Source organism: Hibiscus syriacus, unplaced genomic scaffold (genome assembly GCF_006381635.1).
Source record: "Hibiscus syriacus cultivar Baekdansim isolate YM2019G1 unplaced genomic scaffold, ASM638163v2 tig00111023_pilon, whole genome shotgun sequence".
Classification (NCBI taxonomy): domain Eukaryota; kingdom Viridiplantae; phylum Streptophyta; class Magnoliopsida; order Malvales; family Malvaceae; genus Hibiscus; species Hibiscus syriacus.
In genome coordinates this window covers 46,319-70,518 of record NW_024062957.1, presented here as the reverse complement: position 1 = coordinate 70,518, position 24,200 = coordinate 46,319, and the positions used below count along the sequence as shown (strand labels likewise).

Genomic DNA, 24,200 nt, shown 5'->3' with positions numbered 1-24,200 from the left:
TTAACATAGATCTTAAAGTACATAAAACAACATAATAAAATACATAATTAAAGCCTATAAATATAAATGACAAACACATAATATTTTTGTTCATTGGCACACATAAATGACAAACTCTAAAATTATACATAAATTTATAATGATTCAAAATTTAATGGGTATTTAGTGGGCGGGCAGATGCAGGACATATAAGGTCTCAAACTCATCACCTGCCCACTACCCGTGTCGGGTATCACTTTCTAAATCCACACACGTCCACTACCTACTAAAGTTATACCCATTATCGCTCCAATTGAAATAGATACGGTACGTAATCTACGAAATTATATTCGATTACCATCCTAATGTAACCGGTGAAATTCAAAATTTTATAAAAGGTATCTTTCAATAACCATGCAGAATAAAAAAATTTGTCATTTAGTTTGTAATTTATCAACGTGCTTTAAAACATGAATCGTTTGCTTTATTCTTGTCTATTTTCAATCATTTGCTGCAGTGGGGACTTGATTTATCGTGGTTCATTTTCACCCACATTTACAGTCTGCAGCTTTTGTTTTTCACTCAGTGGGCCGTCATTTATTGTATTTCTCATATTATATTATGTTGTCCATATTCTATTTTGATCTAATAAAATATTTTTGTTTATTAAACTCCTCAAATAATTTTAATAATAATTTTTTTTTAATTATCGAGTTTGAATAATTATGTTTATAATATATATATATTAATGATTAAAATTATGTTTATGTTATCTATTTTCATTGTTAAAATTATTTAATAAATTTTAATATATTTTAGGTATGGCATAATATTTCTTTTTGAACTATAATGCTTCTAAGATAACTGATTTTATTTATATAGATCTTTTGCTGTGTTTTTAATTAGGTAATTAATTATTTATTGTATAAATTTATTAAATATTTCGTAAAAGTGTTATATTTTAAAATACATATTTTTAGTTTATCATATATATACTATAAGAACAATTTGATAAATTTAAAAATGTGTTATATTTTGACTAACATATTATATTTCATAATTTTATTTGTAAAAGTAATTTTATATCTCGTAAGAATCAAACAATCCTATGAATTTAAATTATTTGTTTGCTTTCCCCGTTCTAAGCCTTATTCTTGATTAATATGAATCAACCCATATTACACATCTAGTTTAGTGGGTAAGTCTCACAGCAGAAATTTTCTGTATATACAAGGACTTGAACTCAAATTTTATTTAAACGATATCAAACTACTTACTACTTGAATCAATCGTGTTGGTAATGTAAATTACTCCTTTGCCAATGTTGAAAAGGATAATCCATGTGTGAATCAAATCCAATGTCAGAAGCCATGAACGAAGACAGAAATTATATAAATGACTCCTTTTGGCTTTTGTGTTAAACTTTAAGAAGTAAACTAGCTGCACTCACCTTTCATTGCTACGTGAGATGGACCGAGGGTGAGCGGGTGACGTCAGTCATCTTTTTTAAAAGTTTTAAATTTTTATGTATTTTAGATATTTTTTTATTAAAATCTATTTTGGTCCTTCAAAATTTTTATAAATTTAACGTGTCTTAGATCATACCTTCATCCCTAATTACTTCCTTTATTTGAAGCTCTTCTCCTCGATTATTCATTCCATAATTTTATTGTTCTTAAATCAATGGCTGAGCAGTACATAGTTGGAGTTGCAGGTGTTATAGCTTCTCTTTTGGGGCTTGTTTTCTTGTACTACAATCTCTAGTAAGAGTTAGGGGACTGAGCAAGCTGAAAAGACCAACTTCCTTGGAGTTTCCAAAGAAAAATTGTGTAAACAGAAATGGAAACTGTGAGGCTGTTGAGACCACAGACATTATCATAGTCGGCGCTGGAGTTGCCGGTGCCGCTCTTGCCTATTCTCTTGGAAAGGTCCCAAGTTTCATCATCTCAATTTCTCCCATTTGGAAACTAGATTTAACTGTTTACATTTTGCAGGATGGACGTCGAGTGCGAGTGATCGAGAGAGACTTAAATGCGCCCGAGAGAATGGCCGGTGAAGGTCTGATGCCAGGGGGATACCTCAAGTTAATCGAGTTAGGCCTTGAGGGTAATCAAACAAGAAAATTCCTACATTTAAATAGCTTATGCGACAATATAATGTCATGGTATTGTTTATTTGACATGAACTGTTGCACTGCAGAATGTGTAGATGAGATTGAAGCTGAACGAATGCTGGGTTTGTTCTATGCAAGGATGGAAAGGAGGCCTCCATAGTTTTTCCTCTGGAAAAGTTTCAGACGTACCATGTGGCTGGAAGAACCTTTCGTAATGGTCGTTTCGTTCAAAAGTTGAGGAACAAAGCTGCATCTCTTCACAAGTATTTCATCCTCTTCGTCTCATTATTCCTTCAATTTCAATATAAGATGTCACAACATTCCTTTATTTACAAGCTTCAACCTCATGTGTTCGATGATATGATAATGTAGTGTAAGTCTAGAACAAGGGACTGTAACATCTCTGATTGAAGAAAACGGGACTGTCAAAGGAGTGCACTACAAAGACAAGAGTGGTCAACTGCTGACGGCTTATGCTCCTCTCACCGTCATCTGCGACGGTAGTTTCTCAAATTTGAGACGCTCTCTCTGCAATCCCAAGGTGAAAAATGCTTAGGATTTCTTGTTAAATTCTATGCTTTAAGAATATATATATGTAAAGGTCTTGATTATTTCTGCAGGTTGATATCCCTTCTTATTATGTTGGTTTAGTCCTGACGAACTGTAAGCTTCCGAATGAAAATTACCCAACTTTTATATTAGAAGAACCTGGACCTATCATATTTTATCGCATTAGCAGCACCGAAATTCGTTGCTTGGTCGATGTTCCGAGTCAAAATGTACCTTCTGTTTCCGATGGTGAAATGGCCCATTACTTGAAAACTCAAGTGGCTCCCAAGGTACTTGGATCGTTCTTCTATTGATTCATAAGGTGAAATGGCTGAATCTGTGGACTAACAGTAAGATTATACATTTCAGGTTCTTCCTGAACTGTACACTGCCTTTATTGCTGCAATAGAGAAGAAGGGTAACATAAGAACAACGCCGATTAGAATCATGGCCGCTGCTCCACACCCGACTCCCGGTGCATTTATGATAGGGGACGCATTCAATATGCGACATGCTATAACCGCAGGAGGAATGACCGTTGCACTATCTGATGTCGTCTTACTGAGGGATCTTCTAAGACCTTTGCATGATCTATCTGATGCATCCGCCGTTTGCAAATATCTCGAGTCCTTTTATACACTGAGGAAGGTAAGATACACTTTGTGTTTCATATACGTCTCGAAATTGAATGACAGCAAAGAAAACGAATTAATTTTGTTTGCACTTTAACTGCATTGCAGCCAATGTCATCTACAATCAACACACTGGCTAATGTCCTACAGAAGGTGTTCAGGGACTCGTCCGATCCTGCAATGAAGGCTATGCAACAAACATGTTTTGGGTACTTGAGACTTGGAGGTGTGTTTGCACATGGACTCTCAGCAATGCTATCTGGTTTATGCCCTCGTCCATTAAGCTTAGCATTTCATTTCTTTGCCATGGCAACATACGGCGTTGGCCAATTGCTACTTCCGTTTCCTACTCCGAAACGCTTGTGGAATGGAGCTAAACTCCTCTGGGTCGGTGTCTCCGCTACAATTCACTAATATATGAATCGTCGTGTCTACAATTTCCTCTACCAGTACTAATGTGTAACTTGTTCTTCATTTGTTGTTTTTCAGGTTGCATCAAGTGTTCTTTTGCCCTTTATATGGTCTGAAGGAGTGAGACAAATGTTCTTCCCCCTAACTGTGCCTGCATATTATAGAACTCCCCCTGGTAATAATAAGAACAGAAAAGTATGAGAAGAAACTCCATGGATTAATTTGCAGAATATGTTGTGAGCAATACGAAATTATAAATATATATATCTGTTAGTAGTTAGCTTATTAAGTAAATTTGATAATGTTTTGTACTTGTTTTACATTAGGTACGCAATGCTTGTATTTGTATTGTATTCTATGTTATGAGCGATTCTTATCATTGGATTTCATAATTACACATATCCGTGTATTCTAAATGTTATATCAGTCAAACAAAAAAATTATAATTGAGATGACTTTTTAATAATGTATAATACATAATAAAAATATTATAATTAATTATGGAAATAAAATCAATAACAATCCGATGGCGGACATAAAGTTGCAATAATAAACAAATTATCTCTGAAATTCAAGGTTGATGTTTACAGATTATTATATATTCAAAGATCATTTGAAGACAATATTGGACTTACGATTTTGAATAAAATAATCCACAAGACAGCTAAGTGGAAGACAAAATGAATTGGCTAATGAAGAGGCATAAGATTAATTAATTATATAAATATTTCTTGTTATTTGGTGAAATATTTGCAGATCAGAATGATTTAAATATTTGTCGTTTGGTGTCCACTTGTTAAAGAAGTAAAGACGTGTCGAAATATTAATATTAGTAATGAAGTAAAGACGTGAAGGAAAATGATTATCCATTTTAAGCTGATTGACTCATTGCTTCTTGATTGTCCATCTCCATGACTTTGTTTTATGCTCTTCTTCTTGATTGTTCAACTCCATGATTTTATTGTTGTTAAATCAATGGCTGAACAGTACATAGTTGGACTTGCAGGTGTTACAGCTTCTCTTTTGGTGCTTGTTTTCTTGTACTACAATTCTCTTGTAAGATTTAAGGGACTGAGCAAGCATAAAAGACCAGCTTCAATGGAGGTTCCAAGGAAAACTCTGTAAACAATACTGAAATTTATGAGGCTGGTGGGACTACAGATATTATCATAGTCGGCGCCGGTGTCGCCGGTGCTGCTCTTGCCTATGCTCTTGGAAAGGTCTGAATAAACAGGCTTCATCTAATATGTACATATATGTCACGACTCATTAATCATGTTTTTACTCTCTGCTTACATGTTGCAGGACGGACGTCGAGTGCTCGTGCTCGAGAGGGACTTAAACGCGCCCGAAAGAATCGCCGGCGAATGTCTTGCCAGGAGGCTACCTCAAGTTGATTGAGTTAGGCCTTAAGGGTAATTAAAAAAGGAAAATTCGAAATTTAAATTGAGGTTGTGGTATAACATTGATTTCTTTCACATTGAAAACTGGCTCTGCAGATTGTTTAGATGGCATTGATGTTCAACCAGCTCTGGGTCTTGTTGTGTACAAAGATGGAAAGGATGCCACATTAACTTTTCCTGTGCAAAAGTTTGAGCACCATGTGGTTGCAAAATGCTTTCACAATGGTCGTTTTGTTCAAAGGTTGAGGGAGAAGGCTGCATCTCTTAACAAGTAATTTTTCTGAAAATTTTGTAGAGCTTTACTTTTCTAAATCAGTTCAAAATTCATGTGTTTGATGATATGAGGATGACATGATGTATAGTGTAAGTCTAGAACAAGGGACAGTAACATCTTTGCTTGAAGAAAATTGGACTGTCAAAGGAGTGCACTACAAAGATAAGAGTGGTCAACTGCTGACTGCTTACGCTCCGCTCACTGTCGTCTGCGATGGTTGTTTCTCGAATTTGAGACGCTCTCTGCAATCCCATGGTGAAAAATGCATAGGAAGTCTTTTTAAATTATATGCTTTGAGATATATATATGTATATATGTATGTAAAGGTCTTGATTATTTCTGCAGGTTGATATCCCTTCATTTTGTTGGTTTAGTCCTGACGAACTGTAAGCTTCCGTATGAACATTATGGAGAACTTATATTAGCAGATCCTGCACCGATCTTATTTTATCCCCTTAGCAGCACCGAGATTCGTTGCTTGGTCGATATACCTAGTCACCATGTACCTTCGGTTTCCGATGGTGAAATGGCACATTACTTGAAAACTCTGGTGGCTCCCAAGGTATGTATTGATCTTTCTTTCATCAATTCATTTGGGGAATTGTATGCATCTGTAGGATAACACTATCATTTGTACATTTCAGGTTCTTCCCGAACTGCGTATGTCCTTTTTATCTGCAATAGAGAAGAAGCATAACATAAAAGTAATGGGGAATAGAATCATGGCTGCTGCTCCACACCCGACTCCAGGTGCATTTTTGATCGGAGATGCGTTCAATATGCGGCATGCTATAACCGGAGGAGGAATGACCGTTGCACTATCTGATGTTGTCTTTCTGAGGGATCTTCTAAGACCCTTGCACGATCTATCTGATGCATCCGCCATTTGCGAATACCTCGAGTCTTTTTATACTCTGAGGAAGGTAAGCTAGACTTCATGGCTCATGCTCTACATAAATTTTGAAAGAAACGGTGTAATTTTGCACTTCAACTGCATGCAGCCGATGTCATCGACGATAAACACATGGCTAACGTCCTACAGATAGTGTTCAGTGCCCCGTCCGATCCGGCAATGGAGAATATACAACAGGCATGTTTTGAGTACTTGAGACTTGGAGGAGGTGTATTTGCAAATGGAGTATCGGCTATATTCTCCGGTCTATGCCCTCGTCCATTCATCTTGGCGTTTCATTTATTTGCCATCGTAATATATGGTGTTGCCGATTGTTACTTCCATTTCCGTCTCCCAAACGCTTGTGGAATGCAGCTAAACTGCTTTGGGTCAGTATCTCTACTAAACAGTTATTATGCAACACGAACATCATATAAACATATGAACCACCATTACCTTTCTATATTTGTTGTGTTTCAGGTTGCATCAAGTGTTCTTTTGCCCTTATATGGTCTGAAGGTGTGAGACAAATGTTCTTCCCCCTAACTGTGCCTGCATACTATAGGACTCCCCCCCGGTAATAATAAGAACAGAAAAGTATGAGAAGAAACTCCATGGATTAATTTGCAGAATATGTTCTGAGCAGTTCTATGTTCGTAGACTACTATAAATTATCTATGTAACTTCCTTTCTTTTTCTAATAATAAGTTTCTATCCCATATGACTATAGAGAATTGTTTAAAATGAAATCAATCATATCATAACATTTTAAATTTGAAGAAAAAAAAACTCAAATAAATATATTTGATATGATTTGATTCAAAAAATTCAAATAAAACATAAATAATATAATGATATTTATAACTTCACTAAATTTATTTCATTTGAATCGATCGAAAAATCACTATTATACGAGAAAGAGTGAGTCATCTCGTACAAGATAGCACTAATATGTTAACGAATACGCCATTAATATTTGGACCTTATATGGATGTAGGTCCATTTTATAATCTCATAACAAGTCTATTTTTGTAGTATAGTATAATTTATGGTCCCACAGCTCCATTGGTATCCCTAAGTGAAGAAATTATTTACCAAAATGTTCTGGAAACGCAATAATTTAAAAAAAAATGTGCTGAACATTTGATACGTTTGTGACAGAGACATTTACAGGACAAGATAGGGGACCATTTGGTTGCATTATAAATTATTTGTGAAAAAAATCTATATCTTTAGGCTAATGCAAGAAGATTGCAAGCCCACTATTGAAGAAGCTTGGAACCGAACGAAAAATGGTTTAAGGTATGGATGAATTGAGGGGCGGATAGAGATAATCATCTCTTGAAAATATAAAATTATAATATATTTTATATTTTTATATATTTTTTATTAAAATTTTATTTTTGTTTTCCTTGAAATTTTATAAGTTTATTCGCTCCACTACAAGAAAATATATTTTTAATGACACACGAACGATGACACACGCTAATTTATCAAAAACACGGAGACACTTTTAATTGTACGTCATCTGTAAAAGTCGTATTTTAAATCCCCTCATTATTTTCATCCTTTCCCACTTCTTCCCTGGCCTCCTCGATAATCAGTCCACGCACGTATATGCTTCCCCCCTTTTTCTCTTTTTCCCTCCTACACTTGCTCATTCGTTTTATTGATTGAATCCCAGTAAGCTTTCCTTCCTTGCTTCCTTCCAAGGTTTATTCATTTTCTTTTTTGAACATTTATGGGGTTTAACTGAAATTTTGTTCTCCTTTCTTTTATGGAGATCTGATTAATGGGTTTTGCTTGTGTTTGTGGCAGTTTTAATGGGTCTTATAATGGGTCAATCTCCATTTCTCATCTTGTACTACACGAATGTTTATATAATTGTTCCCATTGGAATCGAAGTTTGATTCTTTCTTCGTAATGCTAAAAATCTAGATTTGAGTTGAGTTTTTGACGCAGGTTTGTTGATTTTTTTCATTAGAGTCACGAAGTAGCTGTCATTTTCATGATTCTCATTGTTTCAATTCAATGAAAAAAGCATTGTTTCTTGTTTTTACTGCTTTTTCATGGAAAAATCCTTTTCATTGACTGGCTGTCAATCAACTGGTTACATGGTCGGTTGTTGGCATCATTTAGCATAATCGTTGCCTTTCTTTTTTTCTTATTCTGTCTTTTTAATTATGTAATATAATTTTTGTTTATCATAGAATTTCTACTATTGACATGGACCTGAATTGTTAAGCAAGTTTAACCTTCTGCAACACCCTGTTTTGAGCCTATGGTTACGTAGCTCTACAGCGGCGTAAACATATAGCGGCGTTTTAACTCTAAACGCCACAAAATGGTAACTTTAGCGGCGTTTTTATACAAACACCGCGATAGGTTCATCAATAGTGGCGTTTTTTCAACAAACGTCGTGATAGAGTAGTACTTTAGCGGCGTTTTTATATAAATGCCGTAATAGGGTTAATCTATAGTGGCATTTTTTAATAAACGTCGTAATAGGATTCATCTATAGTGGAATTTTCAACAAACGCCGCAATAGAGTAGTACTTTAGTGGCGTTTATATGCAAACGCCGCTATAGACTCATACTTTAATGGCATTTTTATACAAACGCCGCTATAGGCTCATACTTTAGTGGCGTTTATGTTTTAAAACGCCGCTATAGACTCATAATTTAGTGGCGTTTGTGTTTAAAAATGCAGCTATAAACTCGTACTTTAGTGGCGTTTATGTTTAAAAACGCCGCTAAAGCTTAAAGTTCATAAGTTCAGCGCCCTTTTTCATGTTTTCCCCTTCACCTATTTTTTTCATTCCGCTCCCTCCCTTTCTGAAAAATAAAAATGTTTCATATTCTCTCTCCCCTCTCTACTTCACCACCACTGAATTCAGATTTCCTACTTTACCACCACTGCCACTGCACCTCTCTCCACGCTCTGCCTCCCATGAGTCTGAGTTGGTGACCTCGCCTAACACATTGAGTCACTTGCTCCCAATTCCTTTACTCTCAATTAGTTGGTGACCGCTTTAGATTTTTATTTTTTCAGCAGTTTCTTGAAAGTTTTACACCGGAAAATGTTGCAGTTTCGGTGATTTCAGGATCTCTTCAGTACTGCTTTGGTGATTGAGCCTCCCAGGTGTAATTTGTAAACATCCATACAGTTTTCTACTTATAATAAATTCTGGCATAAATATCTGGGTTATTTCATACCTGTTTGTAGCTCAAATTTTCAAGTCCCCAAATTTGTTTTAAGATCTGTTTGTTCTTGGGATTCTCATTTTTTTTCTCTCTTCTACTATTTTTTTTAATTGAATTCCACTAGGGTTTGTTTCTGGAGGTGGAGTTTCTTTCAAATTTACAACTGATTTGGCAAATCAGAAAGATAAAATAGCAGCTACAACACAATTAATTTTGATGCCATTATTTTGTTGTATTAGTTATTTGTCTTTGTTAAGATAATAATTCGAGTTAGAACTAATTTGATTTTTCAACTAATATTGTCTCTAGCGTAAATGAAGATGATTTAGAACTAATTTTTTATTTGCAGGTGGAGGGGCTTTCAGAATTTTATGAAGTATGTAAAAAACTTGATATTGGGCGTGGCGATTGGTATTAAGATAGAGCAGGTTCGGGAACTTCAACTTTGGTGCCTTCTGTGATAGATTCGCTTTGCCTTGAACTCTCATGAGTTGAAGAAACTAATTTTCATTTGAAATTTATGTTGAAGCTCCCTGCATCCTTTCTACAAGCAATGGAAGATTAGGTAAGTGAAACTCCACAGGCTTTAACTGTGCGTAAAGATCATGTCTAAAAGATGATTTATATATATTTATATGCCTTTACATACATGCAATTAGATGTAATATATGTAAGCTGATGAATTTGTGTTAATTTAGATACCTAGTTATAATGATCAACCATTTTTCATCATTATTCTGCCAGTTGAGCTATTATTCATATATAATATTCTATTACCATCTTTATGACATTTTTTTCATGTTTTAATTTTTGTTACTTTCTGTTAATCTTACAAAATATTGATATGACAAGCAGATTGAAAACCCAAAAGAAGTGTTGGCCGTTGAGTGCAAGAAAACCCCAGAGGTGCAGCAATGTTCACCACCTCCTCTGCATGAACCAGAAGAAGCGAAGAAAGTGGAAGAGCCTATGGTTGAACCGCCTGATTTGTTGGTAATGTAGTAGTCTTTTTTATGGTTTCATATGCAACTTTTGCAGTTTCAGCATGAGTTTTTCTCTTTCTTATCAGGGTTTATACAATCCTGTCCCGGTTGCATCAAAATTAGATGAGAAGAATTCATTGGCATTGACTATTGTTCCTGTTGGCGAGTTTGAATCATCTTCAATAGTTCAATACTTTACGCCATGAAACATCAATAAACCGGTTTTCTACTGGTTTTAACCACATAAAATAAGTTTGAACCTTTTGCATATCAATTTGTGTTTATGTTTTCATGGTGGTGTTCCAGCTGAGCAAAAAATTTCTCCCGATGCTTCTGTTCAAGCAAATGGCACTACAGGCTGGGAATTTGCACTACAGGCTGGGAATTAGAACCTGCCACTGCTCCAAGATCGAATGATAATGCCACTTCCACTTACAAAGTGGTATTACAAACATGTGATGTGATGTATGTTCATTCATACATAGGTAACATAACATGTTCATGTATGTATGTCTCACCGATATTATTTTAATTTGATATTTGATAGAAAGGGCAGAGGATTGGACAAGTTTATGTTGGACAACTTGTATGAGGATGCATTAAGATGGCCAATTTTGGTTATAGCCATACTTGTTGCAATAGTGGGAAGCCAAGCTATCATAACTGGAATGTTCTCGATAATCAAACAGTGATCTTCCCTTGGATGCTTCCCGAAGGTCAAAATAGTCCACACATCGTCCAAAATCCACGTTCAGATCTACATTCTTGAGATTAACTGGCTTCTGATGGTGTTATGCTTGTCAGTTACTATTGGCTTTAGAGACACGAGGCGCTTGGGTAATGCATCAGGTATACAATCCTCTCCATAAATGTGTTAAATTGGTTGTATAACTTGGGGCTTAGAGCATCTTGCAATATCAGTTTCATATTCTAGCCTGAACCATTTCTTTATACGCAGAAAATGGAAACTAACGGTATCCTTTTCGACCCACCTAAAACCGTGCTCAACTTATATATTGCATTTTGTAAATCTGAAAAATTCGCAATGTACAATAGATGTCTCAATTACTTTAGTTCCATTTGCAACATTAATTATTTTTCTTTTATAGATTGTTTGTACAATAGATGTATGAATCTCGATATGAAACAGAAACCAGATCGCCTTTTTGACTGGTTTTGTTCTAGTGGTTTTGACTCCATGTTTCTTGTGGGACAGGTTTATGCATGAATTAGACGTCAGTTAGTGGTGTTATTGGTTGTTTATATTTATCTTTCTATTTTAACATATTGTTGGTTGATGGGCAGGGTCCTCACACTCTAGGAGTCAATCTGATGTTGTAAGGATGTTAAGCCCCGCCTTTGGAGATCCGATAGAGGATAAAGTGGTAAATATTGGGTGTTTAGTCTCTGCAATAGTAATTATTATAAGCAAACTGATAGGGATTATGTTTGTCTCTATATCTTCCACTTGAATTATAAAAATAACATTGCATTCTCACTTGTTTTATTTCTTTTTGTGTGCCCAGATGGTATCTGGGTTAAGGAGAACTTTGTCAAGCAAGAAAGGTAATGTAACACCCATGAAGATGCTCTTGGCCTAGGAAACGTCAAAAGATGTGGAGTCTAAATGTAACCCACCCAGTGTGGTTGCTAAGTTGATGGGACTTGATGCGTTGGGAAGGCAGCAGTATAATTCATCTCCACAATGATATTTTATAAAATAATTAATCGGAACAGAGAAACAGAAACTTGGAGAAAAACATATTTTATAAAATTAAGAGGGTTTTAGTTAGTATATATAAAATGAATGAAATTGAGATATTATTACTTCTTGAATGTGAAATTTTAGGATCGTGTTTGATAGTGTTGTTTAGAAGGTATAAATGCCCTTAACCTAATGCCTTTTAGCGAAGATATGACTTTCTGCTATTGTATTGGTGCATATTACAACTGATGATTTCCTCCAAGTGGCACATATCGAAGAAAGGGGTATGCTAGATAATAAGGACAGAAGTCTAGAAACATGGACACGAGTGGCTATAAATGAAGCAGTAATGGTTGTTGTAGCTGTGAACTTCCCTGATCTCAAAAACTTCGAATTTGTACGACATTTACTTGTTTTTTTCCATTTTGCAAATTTTTTAACTCAATATGCACTGCTATTATATGTTTTGTACCTCTTTCAGTGCATTATTTGGATATTGACATACAATTCATGTAAGATCTAGTTTCTTATGTTGTTATGCATTACTATAATTACATATTATATTATTGTGTTAATAACTAAGTCAAGTGTTTTTGCTGGTTGATTCTATGCCAAATGTTTCCTTTTTTCTCTATATTAAGTTTCATGTTGATTCTTATTAGTATTTCTTATATTTTTGTATCTTCCAGACTTCTTGTTTGCGTTTGGTTGAAGCAGAAGTCCGCGCAAGGAGTCTTCTTGGTGAACCGGAGCTAAGGGAGTTTTTACTTTCTTTCCCTACGAAAGAGCAATGAAGACTACATTCTAGTAAACAATATTTTTTTAATTAAAATTGAAAGAACGTAGACTAAATTCTAGAAAACAATGTCAAACTACATTACATTTAATTTTAATGTTTATAAATTTTAATTTATTTTGTTGTTAAGTATTTTTCTGCATAACTTGTGTTTTTATTAAAATGTATGGTTATTAATTAGATAAAGCTAGATGATATTAAATTTTGGTGATGTAGAGCAAAAATGAAATATGCAAAATCATCTTAGCTAAAGAAAGGTAATTAGCGGCGTTTGAATCAAAAAATGCCGCTATAGATCTGACCTTTTGCGGCGTTTGTTCCAAAAACGTCGCTATAGATGTTGACCTTTTGCGGCGTTTATTCTAAAAACGTCACTATAGATCTCGACCTTTTGTGGCGTTTGTTCCAAAAACGCCGCTATAGATATCGACCTTTTGCGACGTTTTTTGTTCTCAAACGCAGCTAACTTTAAAGCGTTGGTATTGCCGACACTTCTTGCGGCGTTTTTCCTATCGCCGCAAATGCTTTTAGCGTCGCTTAAAACGTCGTTATATGACTAAAAAAACGCCGCTAAAACTCTGTTTTGCTATAGTGAGGGGTAGCACATGAGGTGTTTCATGTATATTATTATTATATTCACCGTTTTGAGCTGGTCAGATTTGAAGTTAATATAGGTTGAGCCCCTTTAGTCTTATTAGGTTAAACGGGTTACTTTTTGCTATTTCTGGTAGTATTGCGCAATAATCTAATTGATCTTGCTTTGTTCTTTGGTGGTTGGTGCTGTTGTTACTCTTTTGCATCATATTATTGATCATTTGGAGTAATAGTAATATGATCGTTTAAACTCGAATTTCAACGTTTGATTCTAAAAGTGCCATATGACAAATAACTTAATTAACATTAGCTGATTGTTTCTTTACTTGCTTGTTTACAGGTTTGATAAAGTTATCTTTGGTGTTTCTTTTTGAGAACTTGAAGTGGTTTGTGTTGTTCATTGGTAGACTCATTAATAATGCACTCATTGGCTGTTTTTGGCATGGAATACTTGCATTCCAAAAACATTGTTCATTTTGATATGAAATGTGACAATTTGCTTGTCAATCTAAGGGACCCACAACGACCCATATGCAAGGTACTCAATATGTTAAAGACAAACATCGTTCTTGTGGGCATTATGATTTCAAGGTGCCTCACGTGATATTATAAATCATAAATGACCAGAAAGAAAAATTCTTAGTTCTGGTTAACCCCAAAATTATTTTTAGCCCAAGATGATTAGTGATCATATGTATAGAAAATAGAATTATAGAATAACCTTAAACCTTCATGTTCCCCTCAAAATTAGTCTATATGCTGTAACTTATCAAGTTATCATGTTAGGAACTAGGACGTCTTATGTCTCTGAAAGGTTTTCGTTGGCTCTTAACTTGAAGTATGGCTACAACGTGTTGTTTCTACAGATCGAAGATTTTGGATTATCAAGAATCAAACGCAATACTCTAGTTTCTGGAGGTGTGTGAGGAACCCTGCCATGGATGGTGCCAGAACTGCTAAATGGTAGTAGCACCAAGGTTTCTAAAAAGGTTAGTAAAACCATATTCAAGTATATATGTCTTACCACTGGGAAGGGAAAATGAGTACACGTTAAAGCCAAATTTATGAATATTTAATTTGACAGGTTGATGTATTCTCATATGGAATTTCAATGTGGGAAATCTTGACCGGAGAGGAGCCATATGCTGATATGCATTGTGGTGCCATCATTGGTAAGATTCTGATTTACCAATATGCTAATAGCCCTGATTAGTGATTATGAATGGAAAATATACATGTATGGAAAAGTCATTGATGATCAATCAAATGTTGTTTCGTTGAAGATGAAGATCAAAAAAGGTTTATGTGAGTTTTAGGGTATAAGACTACATTTGCTCTTGCTCTGTAATAGTATAAAACAACATCACAAACAACTCGTGTATAAATTGAAGCCATATCAAAAACTGCATACAATTAACCATCTTTCCTTTCCAGTTTTTCACTCTGTCTGAAAGCTAAACAAAAGCCTTCTGTTTGATTACTGAATTATGACTGCAGGAGGGATCGTGAAGAACACGCTTCGACCTCCTATTCCAGAATGTTGCCATCCTGATTGGAGGAAGCTAATAGAACAGTATTGGTCTCATGATCATGAATCAATGCCATCATTTACCGAGATAACAAAGAGGCTGCAATCCATGTCCATGTTGCTTAAGCCAAAGGGAGCTACTAATCAAGCGAAACCAACAGACTTGAAGTGTTGGTCAATAAGAATGCAAGCAAATTTTTCTGATACACATCTGTCATATCATACATACACATTAGTCATACAACTATCATATGGACTTGAATAGGATGCTATTCTAAACAAATTAATGCAAGTACTTGTTAGCAAGACTGAAAACTGTGAATTCGTGCCGTGATAATGTATATAATTTATATGGGAAGTTTTACTAATTAAATGTGTAAAATTTATTTTTACATATGCTTCAAAGAATGCATATGTAAAATTGGTCATTTTAGTACTCTTTGATAGTTATATACTTCACTTTAAATAAGTATAAATTATATACTTATTTCATATTTTTTACTTAGGTTGGCGATGGGAAGGAAGAATACACGGATGATGACATTGATGATATTCGCAAAGAATGGGTATCTTATGTGACAAACTTTATTATGCCGTGATATTTTGTATCGACATATGATTACAATATATTTGATAACTTAATGTGAATATATTGTATGCAAATGGATTGCTTATATATAATATGATATATATATTTAGTATTATGAGGCATTAAATGTGATTTAGTTTGATTATTTTTCAATCTACAGTATATATATATATATATATATAATTTATGAAATAAATCACGACACACGAATGTGTGTCATCCTTTTTAATGACGTGTTCTTCAATGACACGCAATGTAAGTCATACATGCGTGTCATAAATTTATGACACACAAATGTGTGTCATCTTCATTTATGACAGGGGCTTCAATGACGCTCAATGCGCGTCATAAATGAGCGTCATAAATGCGTGTCATAGATTTATGACACACAATTGTGTGTCATCTGAGATTTATGTCGGTGGCTTCAATGACGAGTATTTGTGTGTCATCTGCACCCATAGATGACGCGCAATGAGCGTCATTAAAGAGGGATTTTCTAGTAGTGCTCGTAAAATTTTAGAAGTTTGTCATTTTAACACGGTGAATGTAAAACGATTTTTAAGGAAATTTATATAAAACTCAGACCTAGATCATACAATAAGAAGAAATATATATTCTCTTACTAGAACATTTATATTCCTTTATTTTTCAATAGATCATTTCTTAATTTAAAATTTTATTTTAATAATTTAAGTTGATTATGAGATAATATTTGTTTAAAAAAAAATTAATATTGATAATGCATGTGTATCCTGAAGATGCAACTGCTCGTACCTAAAACCTCTATGGAGAATATCCAACACAATTTTAATGAACGTTGGATTAATATTAAGAAAAACCAACAAAAAACCTCCATCCATATTGAAAAGGCAGTACACCTGTGTATACTCAAGACATAATAAAGTTATCACGAAAATCAATCAATACAATTGAATCAATATAAAAAGAGAAGAGAATTGACGGTGAACAACCAACATCAAAATCGATGTTGCTGCCGACTAAACAAAATCAAAAAAAGAGAAAGTTGATCTGATTTATATAATCTAAAGAAAAGAAAAAGAAAAAAGGGAGGGGGAGGGGAGAGAGTGGCTAGGGTTCCCCCAATTAAAACTTAATACTTAGATGTACTTAACACTACGCTTCCTCCATCTATAATATAACTTGAAAAGTAAAATTGAATTTCCTCATAAATTTTGTTACATATAAAAAAATTCTTTTGAACCATCTAAGAAACAATTAATCGTCTCACGTCTAAACCCTAAAAATTAAGTTCATACAGCCTTACAAGTTCCACAATAATTTTCTGATCATCACCTTTAATTCGAAAGTCCAACATTTATATACTTTCCAAATTGCAGGAATCGGTCCGATTTATATTTTTTCTTTATTGTTTGTCTTTTTTCTTTATTTCAGCTACCGTTAAATTTTTGTTCTAAATATATTTAAATCTATATTTCTTATTAGAAATCGTTTGGGATACTTTTAGAAATTGATACATTTTGATCCAATCTAATTTTCACCTATCTTACAGTCATGTTACTTAGCTAATGTCATCTCAGATCTTAAGTTAATATTCGTTCTATGTCGATAATTTGGTCTAGATTTTGATTCAAATATAATTATGTATGATTTTGTTATAATTTTAATTGTTATATTATTTGGTAATTGAATTTATTTAACAAGTAATACTACTTAAGGTAATAGTTTTTATTTTATAAAAATTATTTTAAAATACAATGAGTTTTGGTATAAATAATGTCTTAACCTTCATAATTAAAAGAGAGAAAATATTTTTAAGAGACTAATTGCTTTTGGGATCTCTATAATTTTTATAGTTTATTTTATAAATATGAGTTTTGTAGAGATATTAAGGGAGCATATGGAATACTTCGATTTTGATATAGATATTAAATTTTAGGAAAGAAAGAATCACATTAAATCTCCTTTTTTTTTTTTATCTTATTATTTTATGTTCATCTTAGGTAGTTCTCTTGTATGGCGACCTCAATATATAGCTAATGAAAGATCCTATTAAAAATATTAATATTTTTTTAATATTTTCAGTAAAGCACTACTTAAACATTATTTTTTTACCGGAAATATTAATTTTGCTAACTAATTTTATGTAGAACCCAATATTAACATTTCTAGTAGAAAAAAATAATATTTTAGGTAACACTTTATCGGAAATGTTAAACATTTTGGGTAACGCCAAATATTAACATTTTTTTTGTAGAAAAAAATAATGTTTTAGGCAGCACTTTACCGAAAATGTTAAAACATATTAACATTCTGATAACGTCTTTCTTTAGTCATATATTAAGGTTGTCTTACCTGAGACATCTATATTCATCTTGGTTTGATTGTTTTTTCGACTTGTAAATCTCTAACAGTGTGCTTTTAGCTTTCAAAAACCTGCATCAAATCACATGCATAAAGTAGAGGTCGGATGGGTGAAGTTGAACTCGAGATTGATATCTCGAAAGCCAATGATCATGTTCGAATGGAGCTATCTGTATTATATTATATTATATTATATAGAGTAAATAAGACGAAACATATTTTGAGTTATTCAAGATTAATTTGATCAAAGCTCGGTTAACTCTTAACTCGAAGATTCAAATTCTTAACGAGTCGAAGCGAATTACTTCATACTCGATTCAAAAAATTCACGAGTAATTAAAAAATAATATATTAAGTTTTTATATTTTTAAATTAAATTATTTATAATATTAACATTTATATGTTGTTATTTTTAAAAAAAATACAATATAAGACTTTTATTTAATTAATGTTCAAGTTTGAGCTTCAATAGAGTTAAGCTTAACAATATTTCGAGTTTAAATTTTTTTCCGAACTTGAGTTGAGCTTCAAGTTTTGATTTCTAGTCAAGGTCAAAAAATTTATACTCGTGAGTTTTCGAGTTAATGCGAGCTCAATTTTACACTTTTCGAGTTGATTTGAACACAACAAAACTTGAACTCGACTGGTTTACAACCCTAGTTCATCCTACCAAATTCATTTGGATAATAGATTCATCGGATAATGCTATGCGTCCCCACTATCAGATATTCAGTCATTTTCAGCGGTACTTTCCTTCGTTTGGACTAGTCGGGAAACTAATAACTAAGGTGTCATGCTGTAACACAGGTAACCTTATATGCAGATCACATGGATTGGGAGAGGCTCCCTAATACTCTCTGTCCTTAATTGCAGAAGAAGTTTGTTTCATTTGATGTGAACACTAATGCTCCTTTAACATTCAACATTCTGTTTTTGATTTCCAAATGTATTTGATGTGAGAAATACGTACTTGGCTTCTGCAGGAGGTGTCTAAAGCTATAGTAAAGGGCATCCGGCCGGTGGTTACAGTCGGATTATTGTCGAAAGTGACAGCTCACATGCAGGTGAGATATTGTCCAAGAAAGCAAGTTTAAAGAAGCCAACAATGTGGCAGACATGATGATTAACCTGCTTGCTTTTAAGCAATCACTGGAGTACAAATTTTTCACGCGGAGCAACTTTCGTAGAAAAAGTGCTGCAAAGATTGAGTTCAACCATTGATTAGTGATTGCTTCACTCCAGTAACTTTACCTAAGGGCTAAATGTTTGGCCTAATTAGCTAAGTGCTAGAGTAGATGTGCACACACTTGTATTATTCTTGAGCATTCATTCCATATTTTGTTTCATATTGTTGTTAAATTAATGGCTGACAATTACGTAGTTGGCTTTGCAGGTGCTATTATAGCTTCTCTTTTGGGGTTTGTTTTCTTGTACTACAATTTTCTCGTAAGATTTAGGGGACTGACCAAGCTCAAGAGAACAGCCTCTATGGAGTTTCCGAACGAAAACTGTGCTAACAAAACTGGAAATATTGAGGTTGTTGCGACTACAGATATTATAATAGTCGGTGCCGGTGTTGCCGGTGCTGCTCTTGCCTATTCTCTTGGAAAGGTTTCTTCTAGCCTAGTTTCATCATCTTATTTTGATATGATTATGATACTTGATCATTCTACTCTGCTTACATGTTGCAGGACGGACGTCGAGTTCGTGTGATCGAGAGGGACTTAAACGAGCCTCGCAGAATTGCTGGTGAAAATCTAATGCCAGGAGGATACCTCAAGCTGATTGAGTTAGGCCTTAAGGGTAATTAAACAAGAAAAATCCTACATTTAAATAGCTTATGGGCCAATATAATGTTACGGTGTGATTTCTTCGACATTGAATGTTGACACTGCAGATTGTGTTGATGACATTGATGCTCAGCGACTTCTGGGTTATGTTCTCTACATGGACGGAAAGGATGCCCCCTTAGCATATCCTCTAGAAAAGTTTCAGTCCCATGTCGCTGGAAGAGGTTTTCATAATGGTCGTTTTGTTCGAAGGTTGCGGGAGAAAGCCGCGTCTCTTCATAAGTAAATTCGATCCATTGCTTCGATCCTATTACTCTATTCCTACTGTTCTTTGGAATTTATGCGTTTCATGATATGATTATGTAGTGTAAGTCTAGAACAAGGGACAGTAACATCTCTGCTTGAAGGAAATGGGACTGTCAAAGGAGTGCACTACAAAGATAAGAGTGGACAACTGCAAACGGCTTATGCTCCTCTCACGGTCGTCTGCGACGGTTGTTTCTCGAATCTGAGACGCGCTCTCTGCAATCCCAAGGTGAAAATGTAGGAAGTCTTGCTTAATGTCAAACTCTTATGATCTGAGAAAATATGACGATGTTGATTATGTTCTGCAGATTGATGTCCCCTCATATTGTGTTGGTTTGGTTCTTACAAACTGTAAACTTCCCCGTGAAAATTATGGAGGTCTTGTAATATCAAAACCTTCGCCTTTCGCATTTTATCCGATTAGCAGTACCGAAATTCGTTGCTTGGTCGATGTTCCGAGTCAAAATGTACCTTCTGTTTCCGATGGTGAAATGGCTCATTATTTGAAAACTCAAGTGGCTCCCAAGGTACTTGGATCTTTCTTATATTGTTTATAAGGGGAATTTAAGGACTAAAAGTATGATTCATGCATTTCAGGTTCTTCCAGAACTGTACACTGCCTTCATATCTGCAATAGAGAAGGGTAACATAAAAACAATGCCAAATAAAATCATGGCTGGTTCTCCACACCGAACTCCCGGTGCACTTTTGATCGGCGATGCACTCAATATGCGACATTCTATAACCGGAGGGGGAATGACTGTTGCACTGTCTGATGTTGTTTTACTCAGGGATCTTCTAAGACCACTTTAACTGCATTTGCATTGCAGCCAATGTCATCTACGATAAACACACTGGCTAATGTCCTACAGAAGGTGTTGAATGCCTCGTCTGATCCAACAATGGTGGATATCCAAGAGGCATGTTTCGGATACTTGAGACTCGGAGGCGTATTCGCATACGGACTATCGGCCTTACACTCCGGTTTATGTCCTCATCCTTTAAGATTGGCCTTCCATATCTTGGCCATGGCAATATACGGTGTCGGACGATTGTTGCTTCCGTTCCCGTCTCCGAAACGCTTGTGGCATGTAGCTAAACTCCTCTGGGTTTGTATCTCTACTAAACAGTTGTTATGCGACATGAATATGATATGAGTATACGAATTTGCATTACCATTTTCTATATTTGTTGTTGTTCAGGTTGGATCAAGTATTGTTCTCCCATTTGTACAGTCTGAAGGAGTGAGACAAATGTTTTTCCCTCGAACTGTGCCTGCATACTATAGAACTCCCCCTGGAAATAATAAGAACAGAAAAGAATGGGAAGAAACTCCATGGATTAATTAGCAGCATATGTTGTGAGCAATTCTATGTTTACAACGAAATTTCATATTTTCATGATTAGAGTTTGTAACTCAAATTTCGTATACTCGAAAATTTTATTCCGTTTAATAAAAAATAGGAATATATGGTTTTACATAATTTATATTTTAAAATTTTATGTATTCTCATGACATTATTATAATTTGTGATCGAGTATAATAAAATTCTTCTATTGACTTAAATCTTTTTATAAATTTAAGTCATTTGAGTTTGATTTAGGATGAACATATCTTAGATTTGGTTTTAGGATAGAAAAAAAAATTGAAAGATGTAATTTAGAAAGAAATTGAGATTTTAAATTGAAGGGAATGAGTGAGAAGATTTTGTAAGCTCATAAGATTAAATGAATATTGGATTTAGGAGTTCAGATATGAGGCAACCATTTATTTCTTTGAGGCGTATATAAGGTAGCTTTAATGTTGTATGATATCGAATTTGCTGTGGAGTATGATAGAATGACAGGTGATGAGTCATTGAGCGTATGTCAGGGTTGTAATACTTTTTTAACTCTTATTTTGGAGATGTTCATTATTATGTTAAGGGGTTATAGTGGATCTAATAAGGGAAGTGTTGAAGTTGTATTTGCATATATTTTTTTTAATTAATTATTAGTATATGATTTATTGACTGACTAATCTAGATCAGGTACTACAGAGATGAAGGCGACCTTCCCAACTCAATTTACTCTATTCGTAGGTGTCAAATTCGATTCACTTACATTAATTAAAGAATTTAGTGCATCATCCCACTATATCATGTATTTACATATGTGATTCCTGTATAAACTTCTTTAGAGAGTTTGTATGCATTGTATATGAATTGTTTTAATAAATTTCAATTTTTTCCCCAAAATATGTGAGTAAATTTATAATATTATATATATATATATATATATATATATATTATAATATAGTTTTTTTTATTAATTTGGGTAAGTACAAGGTAGTATTTTTAAAAGATATCACTCAACTCTTTGACATTAAACGCTCGTAACCTTAATTTCATAGTGTTCGAACTCGAGACATCAAGAAATAACAATTCTTTTACAACATAGATCATTGGATTCATGCTTATAATATAGTTAATGACATAAAAAAGAGAAATAAAATTGATTAAGTGGGGACTCGAATATGAGAAAATAAACGTGAAAAAAATATATTAAATCAAGTTTATAAATATAAAATTTTTAAACCTATTTTTATTTTAAATCTTACATTAACTACAATATATATATATATATATATATATATAATGTATTCAATTATGAACAAACTATTAGATTTATTTTAATAAGTTACGTGTTTTTATTCTCTCTAATTGTCTTAAAATTGAGTCTTCACTTCTAATTTTTTTTCATTAAATATATTATTATAAAATATGAGTTATGATCTATTTATACAATGTAATTTTTTTTAGTTTTACTCAGATTTAAGATCGTTGGATAAATGAAAATAGATGACTCAAATTGACTTATTATTTTTTTACAGTGAATATCTTCTCATTTTCTACTATTAATATCACTTATTAAACGATTCTAAATCCGTATAAAACTAAAAAAGTTTTAGATTGTGTAACAGTATCTTATTTCATAAGATATATATCAAATATTGTAATACAAAAGAATTAGGTCATCCCAATGTACTCTTAAACTCTAAAGTTCAACTATGTTCAATGACATTTTTCAATTCATTAACTACAATTTTAAACGTATTATTTATAACATCGTAATCCATATTATAATTTAATTTAAAGATTAAATTTATTATATTAAATTAAAATTAAGTGTAAATGGATATAATGTATAAATAATAGGAATAAAATGTTTTAGTATACCAATATTTTTAATCATATCGTCATTCTCTTTTAAATATTAATAATAACTTGATTAATATCACTGACATAATTAAATATTTAAATTAATAAAATTAAAAGATGGATGATAAGAATAAAATTAATTCCTCTTTAAATAATCATAATATAGTTTACCCTAACTTTAAATTATTGTTATAGATGTCGGTATAAAATATTTCCATTCATGATTAAAAGATGTTTTTATAGACTCTGGGACGTGGCAGCAGGCTTGATGGTGACAGTTGGCAGCAGGCTTGATGGTGACAGTTGGAAGTTGATGCAAAAGGACAAGCCATTTAGTAGTCAAACGCAACGCCAGTTGACAGTGACAGAAGCCATACATGAACGAAGACAATAACTGTAAATTGCTCCTTTAAAGACACGTGAAAAGGGTACAGAAAACTCATTGCTCCCCTTTCTTCTTGATTCTACATTGTTCTTCTTAAATATCCTTGGCTGAACTGTATGTAGCTGGAGTTGCAGCTCTCACAGCTTCTCCTTTAGGCTTTGTTTTCAGATTTATGTAATCACAAAATATTTGAAATTTTAATTATTGTTACAGATGATTAATCGTTCCCTTTCTGTATAAGATATTTTAATTTACTCAGAAAGGTGGCAACCTTGACAATGCCGGTTGCCACTTGATGCAAAAGGATAAGACATTTGCTAGTCAAACTCAATTCCAATTGACACCGAAAGAAGCCATGCATGAACGAACTTTAGCGATGTTTCTATAAAAACGCCGCTAAATACTATACTTTAGTGGCGTTTCTATAAATGCGCTGCTAAAGATTGTACTTTAGTGGCATTTTTATATAAACGTTGCTATAGAATCGTACTTTAGTGACGTTTTTATATAAACGCCGCTATAGA

The 24,200-nt window shown here is 33.7% G+C and overlaps 1 protein-coding gene and 3 pseudogenes across 1 annotated transcript; all 4 read left to right on the top strand.

Moving 5' to 3' along the window:
- The first annotated feature begins 1,602 nt into the window (after window positions 1-1,602).
- On the top strand, window positions 1,603-4,012 carry LOC120150685 (annotated as a pseudogene).
- A 602-nt stretch (window positions 4,013-4,614) lies between these two features.
- Window positions 4,615-6,913, top strand: LOC120150687 (annotated as a pseudogene).
- Window positions 6,914-14,476: 7,563 nt separating this feature from the next.
- On the top strand, window positions 14,477-19,216 carry LOC120150695 (serine/threonine-protein kinase STY46-like). Its single transcript, XM_039163318.1, has 5 exons — window positions 14,477-14,524; window positions 14,620-14,707; window positions 15,033-15,253; window positions 18,979-19,059; window positions 19,139-19,216. The coding sequence occupies exons 1-5, from the start codon at window positions 14,477-14,479 to the stop codon at window positions 19,214-19,216; spliced, it is 516 nt and encodes a 171-aa protein (XP_039019249.1).
- Window positions 19,217-19,357: 141 nt separating this feature from the next.
- Window positions 19,358-21,463, top strand: LOC120150688 (annotated as a pseudogene).
- The last annotated feature ends 2,737 nt before the right edge of the window (window positions 21,464-24,200 follow it).

What these genes read in the sequence shown, in the direction of transcription:
- LOC120150695 (XM_039163318.1), top strand. Translation starts at nt 14,477, where the DNA reads ATGGTGCCAGAACTGCTAAATGGTAGTAGCACCAAGGTTTCTAAAAAG. An exon ending in GTTGGTCAATAAGAATGCAA is followed by an intron (nt 15,254 to 18,978) that starts GCAAATTTTTCT and finishes TGGCTTCTGCAG; the next exon opens with GAGGTGTCTAAAGCTATAGT. An exon ending in AAGTGACAGCTCACATGCAG is followed by an intron (nt 19,060 to 19,138) that starts GTGAGATATTGT and finishes CTTGCTTTTAAG; the next exon opens with CAATCACTGGAGTACAAATT.